The sequence below is a fragment of the Melospiza georgiana genome, chromosome 3 (genome assembly GCF_028018845.1).
Source record: "Melospiza georgiana isolate bMelGeo1 chromosome 3, bMelGeo1.pri, whole genome shotgun sequence".
NCBI lineage: Eukaryota > Metazoa > Chordata > Aves > Passeriformes > Passerellidae > Melospiza > Melospiza georgiana.
Genome location: NC_080432.1, coordinates 25,857,194 through 25,872,503, shown reverse-complemented (window position 1 = coordinate 25,872,503; position 15,310 = coordinate 25,857,194). Strand labels below are relative to the sequence as shown.

Sequence of the window (15,310 nt, the reverse complement as noted above, 5' to 3'; positions counted from 1 at the left end):
CCGCGCTGCCGCACTGCGCAGGCGCGTCCGCCGCGGCCCCTCCCGCGCGGGTCCGGCGCGTGCGCGGGGGCCCGGCGCGAGCGGCGGCCATGGAGGGCGGCCCGAGCGCGCGCATCCGTGAGGGCGACTGCGCCGTGCTCAAGCGGGACGAGGTCTTCAAGGCGGTGTCGGTGCTGCGCCGCAGGTGAGCGCCGCGCCCGCGGCTCCCGGTGCCGCTCCGCGCCTCGGCTGCGGTTTGCGCCTTTCGCCCCCGCCACCCTCGGTGCGGCTGTGGCGGGCCCCGCCGGAGGGAAGGGGGTCCCGGTGCCCGTGCCGGTCGCTGTCCCGGTCCCGCCGCGCCAGGCAGGAATGGCGGCCCCACGAGAGTCGTATGACAGGCGGTGGGAAAGGTTTTAATGTTGTCTCTGTCCCTGTGGCAAAAAAACCCTTAAACCCGGAAGATGTGCTGGCCGCATTGCTGATAGGACTTTGGAGGAGATTCCGGAGGTTTGGCGGTGCCGGTGGGAGCGGAGCCGAGCAGGGCGCCCGCCGCGGCCCTCGGTGTCTGTGAGGTGCTAATGGGGATCGGTAATCGCCGGTGTGTGTGAGGTGCTATTGGGGATCGGTAATTGCCGGTGTGTGTGAGGTGCTATCGGGGATCGGTAATTGCCGGTGTTTGTGAGGTGCTGTTGGGGATCGGTAATTGCCGGTGTCTGTGAGGTGCTAATGGGGATCGGTAATTGCTCCGCTCCAGCTGCTGCTGCTTTGGTGCCAGCAAAGCGCTCCCGTTTGTTCTCCCGGGCCAGCTGGCACAGTAGGAGAGTGTAGTGAGAGTCCCTGTAGAATCTATGTGTTGGATAAGTGGGTCCCAGCTATTCTAAACGAGCTACAGCTGCGAAGTCCTAAGTTGGGCAGCAGCTGTGGCTCATGAAGGTAGCAGGGACAAAAGGGGGGGTGGGTTGAGAGCCTTGGAGGAGCCTCTTTGAGGCAATGAGGAACTGCACAGCAGAGAAGAGCGGCATGGTAGAAAACCAGCTAGAAGGTATGGACTTTAGATATGATTGCAACAGTATGGGACTCTAGAAATATGAAATACAACAAGATAACAACAATTTGTGACCTCGACGTGATGGAGGTATGCAGCCTGAGAACTGTAGCAGCCTGAAGAGCTGTGGAAGATAGGTGTAGTAGCCTGAGAGCTGTAGGACTGTGGGAAAGGCAGCCAAGAGCTGCAGAAGAACATAGCTATTGAATCAAGGAGCTGTGGCAGCCAGGAGCTGCAAGAAATGGCCTTTGAGCAAGAAGATGTGTGTGTCGTACGAGGCCTTTGAGTCTTGGGATAAAACATGTATTGTAAAGGAAATGTATATATTGTACTTGAATATCTATATTGTATTTAAATACATCTGTTAGTAATAGAAAAAAGGGGGAAATGTAGTGAGAGTCCCTGTAGAATCTATGTATTGGATAAGTGGGTCCCAGCTATTCTAAACGAGCTACAGCTGCGAAGTCCTTAGTTGGGCAGCAGCTGTGGCTCATGAAGGTAGCAGGGATAAAAGGGGGGTGGGTCGAGAGCCCTGGAGGAGCCCCTGTGAAGCCATGAGGATCTGCACAGCAGAGAAGAGCTGCTTGGGAGAAAACCAGCTAGAAGGTATGGGCTTTGGAAATATGATTGTAACAGTATGGGACTCTAGAGATATGAAATACAACAAGATAACAACAATTTGTGACCTCGACGTGATGAAGGTATGCAGCCTGAGAACTGTAGCAGCCTGAAGAGCTGTGGAAGATAGGTGTAGTAGCCTGAGAGCTGTAGGACTGTGGGAAAGGCAGCCAAGAGCTGCAGAAGAACATAGCTATTGAATCAAGGAGCTGTGGCAGCCAGGAGCTGCGAGAAATGGCCTTTGAGCAAGAAGATGTGTGTGTCGTACGAGGCCTTTGAGTCTTGGGATAAAACATGTATTGTAAAGGAAATGTATATATTGTACTTGAATATCTATATTGTGTTTGAATACATCTGTTAGTAATAGAAAAAAGGGGGAAATGTAGTGAGAGTCCCTGTAGAATCTATGTATTGGATAAGTGGGTCCCAGCTATTCTAAATGAGCTACAGCTGTGAAGTCCTTAGTTGGGCAGCAGCTGTGGCTCGTGAAGGTAGCAGGGATAAAAGGGGGGTGGGCTGAGAGCCCTGGAGGAGCCCCTGTGAAGCTATGAGGAACTGCACGGCAGAGAAGAGCTGCTTGGGAGAAAACCAACTAGAAGGTATGGGCTTTGGAAATATGATTGTAACAGTATGGGACTCTAGAAATATGAAATACAACAAGATAACAACAGGAGGGCGCCTGCAGCTCGGCTGGGAGGGCTGAAACCGCTGGGCACAGCCTGGGCTCTCCCCTGGCACTTGTGTAATGTGGCCAGGTTATTCAGTAGGGTGGAGACTGAAAGATGCTGTGCTTGAACGGCACTGGTTTGAAAATGATGATGTTCAGTATTAGTGCTGAGTATAATTTGCATAATTACAGCTCATATTGGCAAGTTTTGACTTGAACGTGAGCGTGGCATAGCTCTGTTTGATTTGCCAAGACTGGTGTTTCCAGGGATAGCAAGGCAGCATTTGTTGGTCAGCCTGAAAGCTGAAGGCTTTGTGGATCCTGTTTTTGGTGAAGGAAGATAAAATGCACACGTGCCTTGGTGCAATCAAAATGAAAGGGATGGTAAATTAAATTTCTTTTAATGAAACATTTCAAGGATTGCTGCTTGTTTTCTTCATAGTCTTTTGGCAAATGTTATTTCAGAGGAGCTTTGCAAAATACAGGACCATGCTCATCTTTTTGCTACTACTCTGCATGACCCAGCTTGGATTTAATATATTTCTGACTTTCTATAAAATGATGCTGATAGGTGCTATAGCTTGATTTTATCTGTCATTTGAAAATTCTTTTGAACTTGAAAAATAAAAAGTTCTTCCTATATGGTTTATTTAAGTTCTTTGCTCTTTTCCTGACCAGTTTCAGTTCAGTGTGGGCTTTGTGGTTAATTTCACTCTTTGTCTTGTCCTGCTTTTCTTTGGGGATACAGATGAAAATGTCATATATAAAGCTGTAGTTTAGACTCAAGTATAGTGGGTTTTAGATACATTATACATTAAAAATAATGCTTTAAGTATTACTCACTGTTCTGTTATTTCAGAAAAATTATTTTTGAGAAGCAGTGGTTCTACCTGGATAATGCCATCGGACACATCTATGGAACTACATTTGAAGTAACCAGTGGTGGAAACCTCCAGCCAAAGCAAGAGGTGGAAGAGACAAGCACAGGTATCCCAGGGGATTGGCAGTTGGAAAAACTATTTCAAATTCATTTGTTTCTTTGATGATACCAAAGAAATTGGGAAAGCTTTCTAATAATCATTTGTTAACTACATGCTGCTTATATTCTGTCTGTCATAGAAGTGCATGGTTTTGTCTTGTCAGTGGTTGCACTAGTCCTGTAACAAATAATCTTTTTAATGTGGGAGAAGATTTGAGCCTCAGTCTGGGTGATTTTATTGACATTCAGTTCTACCTCACATATTACATTTCCTTGCTTAGGCTGTCCTTTGCAAGGCCATGAAAAATGTGTGTTTAACCACGAGAAATCTGCTTTCTGTGACACTAAAATCATGTGTTTCTCCCACTTCTTTGGAGGTAGATTTTACAAATCTATATCCTTTTCCTTCAGAAACAAAGGAAGCAGGGACAGATAATCGTAACATAGTTGACGATGGGAAGTCTCAAAAACTGACTCATGATGACATAAAGGCTTTGAAGGACAAGGGTATTAAAGGACAGGTAAAGAATAAGGTTTTGGTGTCATTTCTGTGCTACCTTGATGGTTATATTTTAGTTTCTGAAAAAGGATGTTCTTTTTATCTGTGCATAGATTTTGTGCTTTTTCTTGGTTCATCTGGTGAAGTCTTTTTTTTTTTGCTTTTACAAAAATGCTAAAGCTGTTTTCAGAGAAAACTTTATGTAAGGTTGGCAATTTTGTCAGAGGAGAGTAAAGAATAAATTTTTGTGGCATCAGAAGTCATAACAGATAAAAAAATACAGCTCACATAATCACCATTTAGTTTTGCTTGTGTATAAGGTTCAAAGTACTGTTTCTGTATGACAGAGACATTAAAATTGTGCAATAATTAAACTGTCAAAGGTGTAGGAAAAGATTATGGCCAAGCAGTGAAGATTTATCAAATGAGACTGAGTAATAAATGTACCAGCAGTGTGCCTGCAGGCAGTGCCTGCCACACAGGGGTGATGCTGGCTCCTTATCTGCACCTGGGAAACTCAGAGTGTTCCCAAGAGATCAGTTGTGTTCTGTTAGAAAAGGGGTTGGGATTTAAGCCTGCACCTTTCATAAAGTAAGGGATCTGTAAGCCATTTAAAATGGTTCCTAAGGCATTGCAGCCAGTTGTGTTCTGCACATGCTCTCAGGCACAGTCCTCTCTGCTCTTTGCTTTACCCTCTCTAAGCAAAGCAGGAAATTGCTCATGCTTAGCTCAAGTTCAGCTGCTGGTTGCATCTTGCTCTTTGGAGCAGTTTTCTGCTTTTGCCTGCTGGGTCCAAGGAGTTTGGAATGGTTCCTGTGTTTCCATGGTTGTGCTGCTGGTTGTGTGATCTCTTGGAGAAGAATGTGCCCATCAGGCTGACAGCTCTGATGGTTTTTGTTTTCACTGTCCATGGCAGAAGATCCTGTGACTTTGCTGTGTGTCCTCAGCAAGCCTGTGCCATGCATCTCCTGTGCTTTTGTTAACTCTGCTTTCTGGACTGTGACTAATACTCATTCTGAGCTACATTAGCAGCAATAGATATCATTCCTCCCTGTGTGTCTGTTAAAATCTGAATTCCTGTTTGTGAATGGTGTGTCTTGGTGATGCAGGACACTTCCCTCTTTCCTCACTGTAAATTTTACTGCAACATAAAAAAAAACCTACAAAACAACATAACCCAGGCACTGAATTTATTTTTTTCCTAGAATAAAGCAAAAAAGAAAGAGATCCTGTTTCAAATCATTAATCACACATGTTAAGTGTTTGAAGGAATAATGGCCTGAAAAGCACAGTAGGAAGTGAGGAATTCTTGCACCACTCCGTTATTTGAGCAGGTGTTTGAAGCACAGGGGGAGCTGCAGTGTCCAAATTGAAAATACTCCTTTTTTTCATTTGTCCCCTCCATGTTTAATAGAACCCATAATTTTAGCAGTTAAACTACTTGGATCACAGAACCCAAAACAGCAGCACTTTTGTTTTTGTGTTGCTGGCATGGAGATAAAACCCCAGGCAAGGAGAGTCCTGTGGGATTGGTTTGGTTCTGCTGGAGGTCCCAATGATCCCTCCAGCTGGAATCTGAAAGCATGAGGGAGAGTTGGGTTGGCAAAGGGGGGAGATGAGAACAGGGAGACCAAGAAACCAAAACTGGAATTCTGGGAAGATCTGGGAGCTAGAAAAGGGAAAAAATCAGGAGGAATATTGCAGGAAATAATAAAGTAATAAATGCTAAGGAGTTGGACATTGTGCAGGGAGTTGGTACAATAGGGTGGCAAAATTTGTGAGACTGAAAAAATTATTGGAATGAGGGAGATGTCTGGTGATTAACTGCATGGAACAGGGAAAAAAGGTACCCTCAGAGATGCTGGAATCAGAGAGACCCAAAGAGGGAGTTGGATTAAATGAAATATTACTGAATATTCCAGGATAAACATTTTAATTTCTATGATTTTTATGCAAAACTGTGTGATTAAATTCCTGCACATAGCCAGTGTAATGCCTCACTGGTCCTTTGGTTAACAGAGAGTGACTTTGCATCAGTGTCAGGAGAAGTTCATGCTATACATGCCTCTACTGGAAGGAAATATTTTCAGTGCTTGTTTAAAAAAATACTGTCTATGAAATGAATGAGAAATAAATGCTAGCTGTAACAAAAATGAATTGTCTCTTCCAAGGAAATAGTTCAACAGTTAATAGAGAACAGTACAACGTTCAGAGACAAAACAGAATTTGCTCAAGATAAATACATAAAGAAGAAGAAAAAAAAGTAAGTGAATTTTAACTTGTGAAAAGTACTTGGTAATTCCCTAAATTGCTGAGATTAAAGTAAGACCATGACTGTTTTTTACAGATATGAGGCAGTTATTACAATTGTGAAACCATCCACTCGCATCCTTTCAACCATGTACTATGCAAGGGAGCCTGGAAAAATTAAGTGAGTTTGCATTTGGTTTCTTTTTTCAAATGACAACAGAAAGATAGTTTAATAGTTTTTAAATACCTGCACTCTACCAAAGTATACAATACTCACCTTTCTTCTCTTTGCCTTGAACGTGAAGATTGTGATTTAATGGAAGACAATGTGATACTGACAGTTAATTAATATGGCAGAAACAGGAGAGCTCTTCTGCAGGCAGCACCAGAATTCACCATTTCCCTGACAACCACCTTGCTAATGCCCACACACACAGAAGCTCTTTGGTTTTCTAAGGTACCTCTTACCTGCTTTGGTTCTGGCTCAGCAACAAGATAACAGCCACTTACCACGGGCAGGAATTGTTGTCTTTAACCTGTCAGGGATTCAGAATCCTCAAATGTCCAGAGTTTAACAGCCTGTGGGTGACACTGGGGTCAGAGTCAGATGGGGCCATGACTCCAGGGATCTGGCCCCGTTTGATTTTCACCCATCTCTCCTAAGAGATACTTTGTTACAGACAGTAACAGTGGACTGATACATTTTTAATGAAGGAATAGTAGATCTATGATGCTGGGATTTAAAATCTTCAACTACATGTTATTTAAGGCTTCTCAAACCTTCTTCCTTTTCCTTCCAACATCTCTGCCCTTGGCTGCTTTTTACTATTGAAGATTAGTTGTAATTTCTGTAGCTTTCACTGAGTCCCTTCAGTGCACGTGCTGGGTTTTGATCCTGGGTTACAGGTGATGCTGGCTCCTGCAAAACAGGTGAAAACCACAGGGGATTCCTTATTGGATCAGGAGATGCATTCATACCACTTGTTCTTTACAAAGCTGACATGCCAGAGAAAAAACAAACAAAGGTTGGAAAACTGCTTTCTCTGACTGGCACAGCACAAGATGCCCACTTTGCCATGGGCACCCTACTCCACATCCTGCTTTTGCTTTTCCTGGCTGATTTCATGTTGGCTCCAGTTCTAGTTCTTCAGTATCAGATGTGTAATTATGAGTTTTTGTGTGGTGACTCTGAAGGTCACTGATGCTTTTCCCAAACCTACCTGCAATCCAACTGTTTTTGGCAGGCTCCTGGGCTAGTGGGCAGTGTCTGTAAGCAAACTGATGTTTGTGCAATGCCTCTTGTCTTGCAGCCACCTGAGATACGACACCCTGGCTCAGATGCTGACCCTGGGAAACATCCACGCTGGCAACAAGATGATTGTCATGGAAACGTGTGCAGGCCTGGTGCTGGGGGCTGTGATGGAGAGAATGGGGGGTGAGCTACCCCAGGGGGGTGGAAACACACACCTGTGGGACACTGCTGACAGCAGCACTCTAAAATGCTCCCTCAGCTTTTGAAATCTGCTCTTACCACCTCCAGGATTCAAGGAAAAAATTGTTTTTCCACTGGGGAAAGTTTTTGCATCAGTTGGATTTTTTGTTCAGTACTTAAAATAACATAAAAATGAGAATTAGATTTGATATAATTCTTTATATAATTTTTATTAAATTTATAGCCTTGTATGTAGATTTGTTTTAGTTCCTCTCTTACCATTTTGACATTCAGTTCAGAAAAAGCTGTGAAGAGCTTGTATGGAGATTCTTCCCAGACACCTGGAAGTCCAGGAAAGTGAATGGCAGAAAACAGGAATAGTGCCACTGGAATTCTGACAGCACTGGAAGTGTTGCAGTTCCTCTTGTTCCCTGCACCAGATTTAGTGTGTGTTTTGAAAGTATGTGACATTTCCTTCAGCTTATTCTAGGAGAAGTTTGGCTCCTGATTTGTCTTTGGAACTCAGTTATCAGTTTCATTATTTTAAGACACCAGGTAGAGGTGACAGATATATTCCAGGAGCCTGGAAAGGCAGGAGGTGAAGTGCTGTGATGTGTGCACACAGATGTGCTGTGGGAAGCACACAGGCGGTGCTACTGCAGATTGGCTTTTGGCCATAGGGCTACTTCTTGAAGTAAATAAGATACAATTTTAGTTAACTAGTTATTTTTTGTGTCTTTAACATCTCACAGCTCTTTCTTTAGGGCATGGATATTGAAGAAATTCTTTGCCACATAAGGCTCTTTAATTAAACTTTTGGGTTTTATCCAAGCAACTCCGTAAATAAGTAACAAACTTTACAATTTTGCCTTTTAATTATTTATTAAATTAGGTTTTTCTAGCAATTTGTCACTGCTTCTGTGAGCTAACAGCTCATATATTAGAAGAAAGAAGCTAATGTTATCTTCTGAGCTAATCCTTAGTATATGTTTAATACACAAATATGCCATGAGTTACCTTGTCCTTCTGTGTTTCAGTAACTGTTGTCCTTTCAATAAAGGTTTCCTACCTTGAGGCATATTTCCACAGCTTGTTAAATTTGATGGTTTGATTACAAGCAGGCAGCTTACTTCCTTTTTTTAAAATGGACCCTTCATTTAAGCATTTTAGAAAGAATTTTACATTTTTAAGAATTCTGGCTTTCCAATGTGTTTTGATTCTTTCCCTCCCACAGGCTATGGATCCATCATTCAGATGTACCCAGGAGGGGGACCTGTTAGAGCTGCCACCAGTTGTTTTGGATTTCCCAAACCTTTTTTTGATAATCTTCATGAATTTCCTCTCAGCAAAGTGCAGAGTCTCCTGTCTGGGACATTCAGTACCGAGACTCTGCCTGCAGAGCCTGAGGAGAATGCCCTGGTGGAAGAGGAGAGCAATGGCCTGAGTGAGGAGAAACAGAGTTCCCTGCAGGAAGCAGAGGAGGATCCTGCCCCTGAAGCACCAATGGACATCAATCCAACAGAGGAACAAGACACAATGGACATTAGTGCTGAAGATGTAGAGTTTAAAGAGAACAAAGAAAAAGAAAATAAAGAAAATGTAAGAATATGTCTTGTGGCTGTTCAGGTTTCACAACATCTGTGGACATAAATTTCTGCTGTCTGAATCAGCCCTGCTGAAATGCAGCTTAGTCAGGTGTTTAAGTGGAACTCTGGAAATTGTCTTTTGTCTTACATTAAGATTCAAAAACTGAAAATGCAGCCCAGGCAATAATGATTTGATAGGTAATTACCAGTTAAAGTACCAACTGTTGTTTTGTTGTTCAAAGGTTCGGGAAAAGCAAATGAAACAGTGGGAGAGAAGGAAAAAGCTGAAAGAAGCTGCAGCTTTGCTGAGAGAGAAGAATGCTGATGGGTGAGTCTGCTTAGAGCTGTCACACTTTGGGAACGGTGTTCCCAATTGAGTGCTCTGAAACATCCCAGACCATGGGGGCCATGGGATGGAGCAGAGAACTGGGGCACAAAAGGCTCTGGTTGAGATTTTTTTCTTTAATTTAAATGGCTTGAAATGATCTAAAAGTCAACTAAATATGAGCAAATATTAAAAATGCAAAAGATCTATCCAAAGAAAGCCAGAACCCAGGTAGAATCTCATTCAAAATGACTCCCCAAAAAATAACAAGATTCTAATTAGCAAAGTAGAACCTGAGGTTTTCATTTCATTGAAGTGAATCTAAATTTGTTGTTCTGGGTTTTTTTTTTTTTAATTAGATGTCTTTAGAAACTAATTTCATTTTTACAAAGGAAAAAAAAATCCAAGCTTTATTTTACCTGCTTTACCCAGGATCAGTTATTCCCGAGGAACAATTTAGCACAAAGATTTAATATCATAAATGAAAAACAAACACAATCAATGTATTCCTAGAAATTGAGCTCCAAAATAGTGTAAGAGCATTTGGTGGGTGTGACTTTGTCACTGTGCTCTTAGCAAATGCTGGAGTGATTCAAGTTAACCAGGTAACATTAATTCAGTTGATTTAATAACATATTAATTTGTTTTCCTCCAAAGAATATTAGTTCACTGGAAATGAAGCTGTTCTGCTTGAATAAATTTTACTGCACATTTACTGGTTATTTTCAAATGCTTGTGTATAATTTTTGGGTTTCACTACTAGGAAATGTTTTAACTCATGCTCATTGATATACATCATGTAGCACATTTAAGTGGTAGAATTTATAAACATGCAGAACCAGGTAATTCTGTGTTCCCTGAAGCACTGAAGAGCTGAAGGTTTGTAAAAAGCTCTGCAGGTCTGTGTGGCAGGGCCTGTGACCATGGAGCTGCCTGAACAGTGGCAGTGTCTGGCTCTAGTTTCTGCTGTTTGCTGCACCATCTCTGTAATTAATGTCTGTGCCTGACCTGGCAAAGGCAAAATTGATGTTTGACTTCACTTGTCATTTCCTTCCCTGTAAAATAGCACATTCAGTTGTTGACTCAGTTCTAGGAGGCATGTTTAGTATTTGTCTCTTTATTTGTTTTCAATCACTTTTATCCTTCTTTTGTCCTCTGTAATGCATGAAAGCTGTAACAAATGACATTGCTGAAGAGATGAGTGATTCCTGGCTTTAGGGAGGCTCCAGCAGGATGGGGGTAAACAGAATTTATGGTGCCTGAGAGCACTGTCCCAGAGAGCTAATCCCCTTTTTTCAGTCATCTGCCTTTTTTAGGCACTGCTCCTTGAGATCAGGCACCACAGAAAACTTGGCATGGAATAAGAAATGCTTCAAATTAAGGACTAGAAACAGGGAAAATATGGGTTTGGGGGGTTTTTGCAGAAGAGAAACAGGAAAAGGATAGGGGAAAAGGTGCTTAACATTGGAGGTGGGGAGAAAGGTGGCACTTACTGGCAGAGTAAAGAAAAGCTGTTCATGAGGCAAAGGTGGGTACCAGCTTTAGGTACCTGAATTTAACAGTATTTATTACTGAATGTAGAAAATACCATTCCAGTTAAATTTCTACCTTCTGTGCTGTGCTGTGGTAAAACACTGTTTGTCCTGGATCTGTTGGTTCAATTCCTTTGGTGAGAGTTGAGTCTGATGTTGGGCCACTGAGGGGAAAAAGGAAGATGTTCATTGGGTATTTGGTATTCTTTTAAAGAAGGCTCTAGAGATAGATTGTGCCATTTTCCTGACACTGTGGAAGCAGACATTTGTTCATTAGGCCAAATGTTTGGAGTTAGACCATGTCCCTCCCTCTGCCCCTTCCTGTTCCCCTCACCCAGTGCATCCCTTGTGCCTGGCCAGGCTCCCTGCAGGCAGCAATCTGTGCTGCCATATGAAAGAGCAGCACTTGCTTTTCCCAGTGTCACTTCCCTTCCTGGAGTCTGGCAGAGCCCCTGGCAGTGCCAGTGCAGCATTCCCAGGCACAGGATGAGCCTTTCCTTTGTGGCTGCTTGGGTCATGATGGAGCACAACTCCTTTGAGGTTTGCATTGGAAATAAATGGTCTGCAAGGCCATGGCTGGCAAACAACCAAAGTGGGAACAATTGAAAAAGAGTTATCTCACCTCCTTATCTCTGCTGTATTTACAAAATTGAACATCAATTTTTATCTCCCTTCTGCCAGGCAAGTTTAACTCTGCTCCAGTGCTGCACATTCCCCTGGAGAACAAATGTGAATTGGTGGGGCATCTCACTAGTTTCTGTACACTGTGAAGGAGTTTAATTAGCCCCTTCTTTCTGCACAAGCACAACTTAATGGCTAATTAACTAATTATCAACCATTTCTTGCAGTGTAGTTCAGCAGTGACTTTTTTGGATTAAAACTGGAGATGGTGGTAGAGAATCTCAGCCATCTGTAGATCCAAGTTATTGTGTGATGTTAAAATGAAGATGGAGAATAAAATATGAAGGCTTTAGGTTGTCAAGGACATAGTTTCTTTTTAAAAGGTTTTTAGTCATGCCTTTTAAGGATTTGTTCTCTATTTAAATATTCTTTTTAATGAGGACTATTCAGTCTAAAGAGTCACGACTGAGGTTACATTCTAAGCAACATTTGGCAGTCACAAAACTTAAATTGTATTTGCAAAATGGTCTTGGGGCAGAGCAAGGAACGTGAAATTTCTTAGACTGTGAGAATTATTGTGGAGCCTGACACAGCTGAAGTGAGTGCTCCTGCAATGCTTTTAATATTCTGCACTTTGGGGAGCAATGCTTCAGCTTTTTAATTACACCAGCAGGAAGTAATGATTTGTTTTTACATTTGGGGACTTGTCAGAGCAATGAAAACATGCTGATGAGACACTTTTAAGCTGTAATTGATTGCTGTGCTAAGTAGGAGGAAACGTCACTAGGTGAGCAGGTTGCAGAAGCAGAAAACTAACGTGCATGAAACTTTTTTTGCAGCTTAATTGTAGCCAGCAAGTTTCATCCCACACCCTTGTTACTTTCTTTATTGGAATTTGTTGCTCCTTCGAGGCCTTTTGTTGTCTACTGCCAATACAAAGAGGTAAATCAGGATGTTACTGCAGCTGTTACAATTCAAGCTCGGTGCCATTCTGCTGTGTAACCTCCTCTTTGGTTTTCCTAAGCCATTATTGGAATGTTACACCAAGCTGAGAGAAAGAGGTGGAGTCATCAACCTGAAACTGTCTGAAACCTGGCTGAGGAACTACCAGGTAAGGAGGGCAGCAGGGGGCTGCCAGAACCAGGGAATTCTGGGGAGCAAAACCTTCCCTGAAAATAGGGGAGAGGTTGGACTGGCTGAAACCATGTCTGAGCTCAGGCATTTGCTCTGCCCTGGAGTAGGGGCTGTTCTGAAGAGCTTTAATGCTTCACTGACACCAGTTCCAATGGAAAGACTTTACTTGCTTGCATTTCATTAAACATTTGCTGAAATATTTGTAGCAGAGTAACAGGGTTAATAATTCCTAGATGTGCACACAAGGTGGGCCTGGCCAGGGGTCCTGTGTGCAGATGCAACAGTGAGAGCAGCGCTGCAGTGTCCTGGACACAGGTAAAACTCTGGGACCTGCAGGGGCAGTCAGGGCAAGGAGGGGGCACAGCTGGAGGGACAGTCCCTACACAGAGGTGTGCTGTGCCTGCAGAAAGGTGACAGAACTGGAAATCACTGAATCCCTTCAGGCTGCTTTGTGCAGCAGCTGTGCTTTCTTGCAGAGTACCTCACTTCTGAGCACATCATGGCATTTCATGGGTCTCAAACCTTGGCTTTATAATATAAATTTAATTTATTTACATAGATATTTATTATATATATATATATATCTTCCTGCTGGTAATGCCATGAAGAAGTAGCCAGTGAGGCAGCAGCTGTATTATTATGGATTTCTATAATTGGATTCTCCCCTGCAGCTACTTCAAAGATAAATACACTTCCCAAAGGGCTGTTTGTTGTTGTGGCTGGGAAAAAAATTACATCCTATTCTGCAAGCTGAAGTGACTCAACATGATGAGCACACACAGAGTGGATTTTCACAGGTGCTGGCTGTGGGGTGTGTTCTGGGTGTGCTGTGGTGTCGTTGTTTGTTTTAAAGGTGTTACCAGATCGCAGCCATCCCAAGCTGACCATGAGTGGAGGTGGAGGGTACCTCCTGTCTGGCATCACTGTTGTCTTGGAGAAGGGCAAGTCTGATTCCAGTAACTCAGAGGCACTAAAGATGGAAGAGCCATCATCTAAAAGATGCAAACTTCAAGACCTTCCTTGTTAACATTTGGAGAATGACTCATGGCTTAGATCTCAGGAGTTTAGTGAAATAACAAGTCCTTCCTGTGCTGGTGGCAGCACAGGGCTGTGCCTGTCGTGCATCTGTCAGAGACTCAGCAGAGCTGCAGGAGGGAGGACTCACCTGCTCCTTAGCAGTTCCCATCATCTGAATGTCAAGGAAAACCCTTGGGAGCAAACATCCCACTGAACTCATAGGAACTTCAAGAGGGAGAGAAGATCAAGAGCAGGCAAAGCCTCAGCCTCAGTGCAGACATTCTGTTTGTTTGTTGCCAAATCTGAATGTGAGGTAGTTTTTTAAAAGGCTGAGTTGGAATCAACACATCCAGCTCAGCTTTCCATTCTCCCAGAAAGGCAGCAGAGGATTCCCCTCAGGATTGCACGTGGTGATCTGCTCCACATGGGACACAGAACTCAGCTCTGTTCTGTGATTTAAGAAAGTGGAATAAATAGGAAAAATCATACACTTTTTTTTTTTCCAAAGGAACAATAAAAAGAGGAATCTAATAGTAGAGATGACCCCATGCTTACAGCATGACTCCACATTTTTCTGAAATAAAGACAGAGGAGAAAGTGCATGTTCTTAAATTAAAATACTAAATATTTAAACAGTGTCACTATTAATATTGTCTGTCACTTTCCAGGACATTTTCTGAGAGTTGCTGTATGTTTTTAAGATATGACTATTTTGGAAACTGCTGTATGTATATTTATTTATTCTACTGTTAGATCTTTCAGATGTTGGGCTTTTTTTTATTAATTTTTTTTAACTTTGCATTTGCCATTTCAATTAAACTACAGGGTGTTTTTCCCTAAAGAGATTTATGTTTTCTCTTTTCCCTCTTTTTGGGAATAAAAAGGTCCAGCATAGGCTTTAGGAGGACAATATTCTGCTGGCTGCACCCCATTGCACCCAGTGGGAGCTTGTAGGGCCAGGAGGGCTTGGCCTCCATTCTGGAACTCCCTCATCCGTGTCTGGACAGAACCTGGAGCTTTGGGATCTAGTGCTGAGACTCAATAAAGCTGTAAAATTCAGTATTTTGAGTAATGCTCTTTTAGGGCAGCCTTAGCTGAAAACAGGTTCTATTTCATGGAAAGAAGCAGTTTAGGGTTCCCCTTGGGAGAACAGGTACACTACATCTTCAGGTTTTATCTACCTCTGCTTTTTGTAAACTTCCCAGCGTTGTTTTTCTACTTTTTGGGAAGTTTCTCTTCCCTTTTCTTCTCCTCCTCATGTGAACAACTCATAAAAGGAGAGGATGTAGATTTCACCATCTCTTCATTGAAGACAGCTGCTTATCCTAGATACTGTGACAATAAAAAACAATGACATGGGAAAAACATATTTGCATAATAGAGCAGTCTGAGAAATAAACAATGTTGAGGAGTTAATTTGGGTCACAGCCAAACTGGCTCCATTTCACCAGTAGTGACAGAGTGTCAACAGTGAATCCCAGTTTTTAAATGTGACATAATCCTTGTAAAATTCAGTGAAAACGAGGAAGGAAACAAGAAATAAATCACTGTTGAGATTTCAGATTCCTTGTTCCCTCTCATGCTCATGCAAAGTGGCAAACGAAATGCACAGATGGGCTCCTTGTA

The 15,310-nt window shown here is 42.7% G+C and overlaps 1 protein-coding gene across 1 annotated transcript; it reads left to right on the top strand.

Annotated features, from left to right (window-relative positions):
* Positions 1-71: 71 nt before the first annotated feature.
* On the top strand, positions 72-15,245 carry TRMT6 (tRNA methyltransferase 6 non-catalytic subunit). The gene is made up of 11 exons (XM_058019483.1): positions 72-184; positions 3,169-3,296; positions 3,700-3,809; positions 5,959-6,050; positions 6,135-6,218; positions 7,348-7,472; positions 8,704-9,068; positions 9,298-9,383; positions 12,373-12,475; positions 12,558-12,644; positions 13,521-15,245. The coding sequence occupies exons 1-11, from the start codon at positions 90-92 to the stop codon at positions 13,692-13,694; spliced, it is 1,449 nt and encodes a 482-aa protein (XP_057875466.1). The 5' UTR covers positions 72-89; the 3' UTR covers positions 13,695-15,245.
* The last annotated feature ends 65 nt before the right edge of the window (positions 15,246-15,310 follow it).

Bases quoted from the DNA above. Each gene is read 5' to 3' on its own strand.
- TRMT6 (XM_058019483.1), top strand. From the start codon at position 90: ATGGAGGGCGGCCCGAGCGCGCGCATCCGTGAGGGCGACTGCGCCGTG. The intron at 3,297-3,699 runs GTATCCCAGGGG...CTTTTCCTTCAG, and splicing joins GGTGGAAGAGACAAGCACAG to AAACAAAGGAAGCAGGGACA. The intron at 7,473-8,703 runs GTGAGCTACCCC...TCCCTCCCACAG, and splicing joins TGTGATGGAGAGAATGGGGG to GCTATGGATCCATCATTCAG.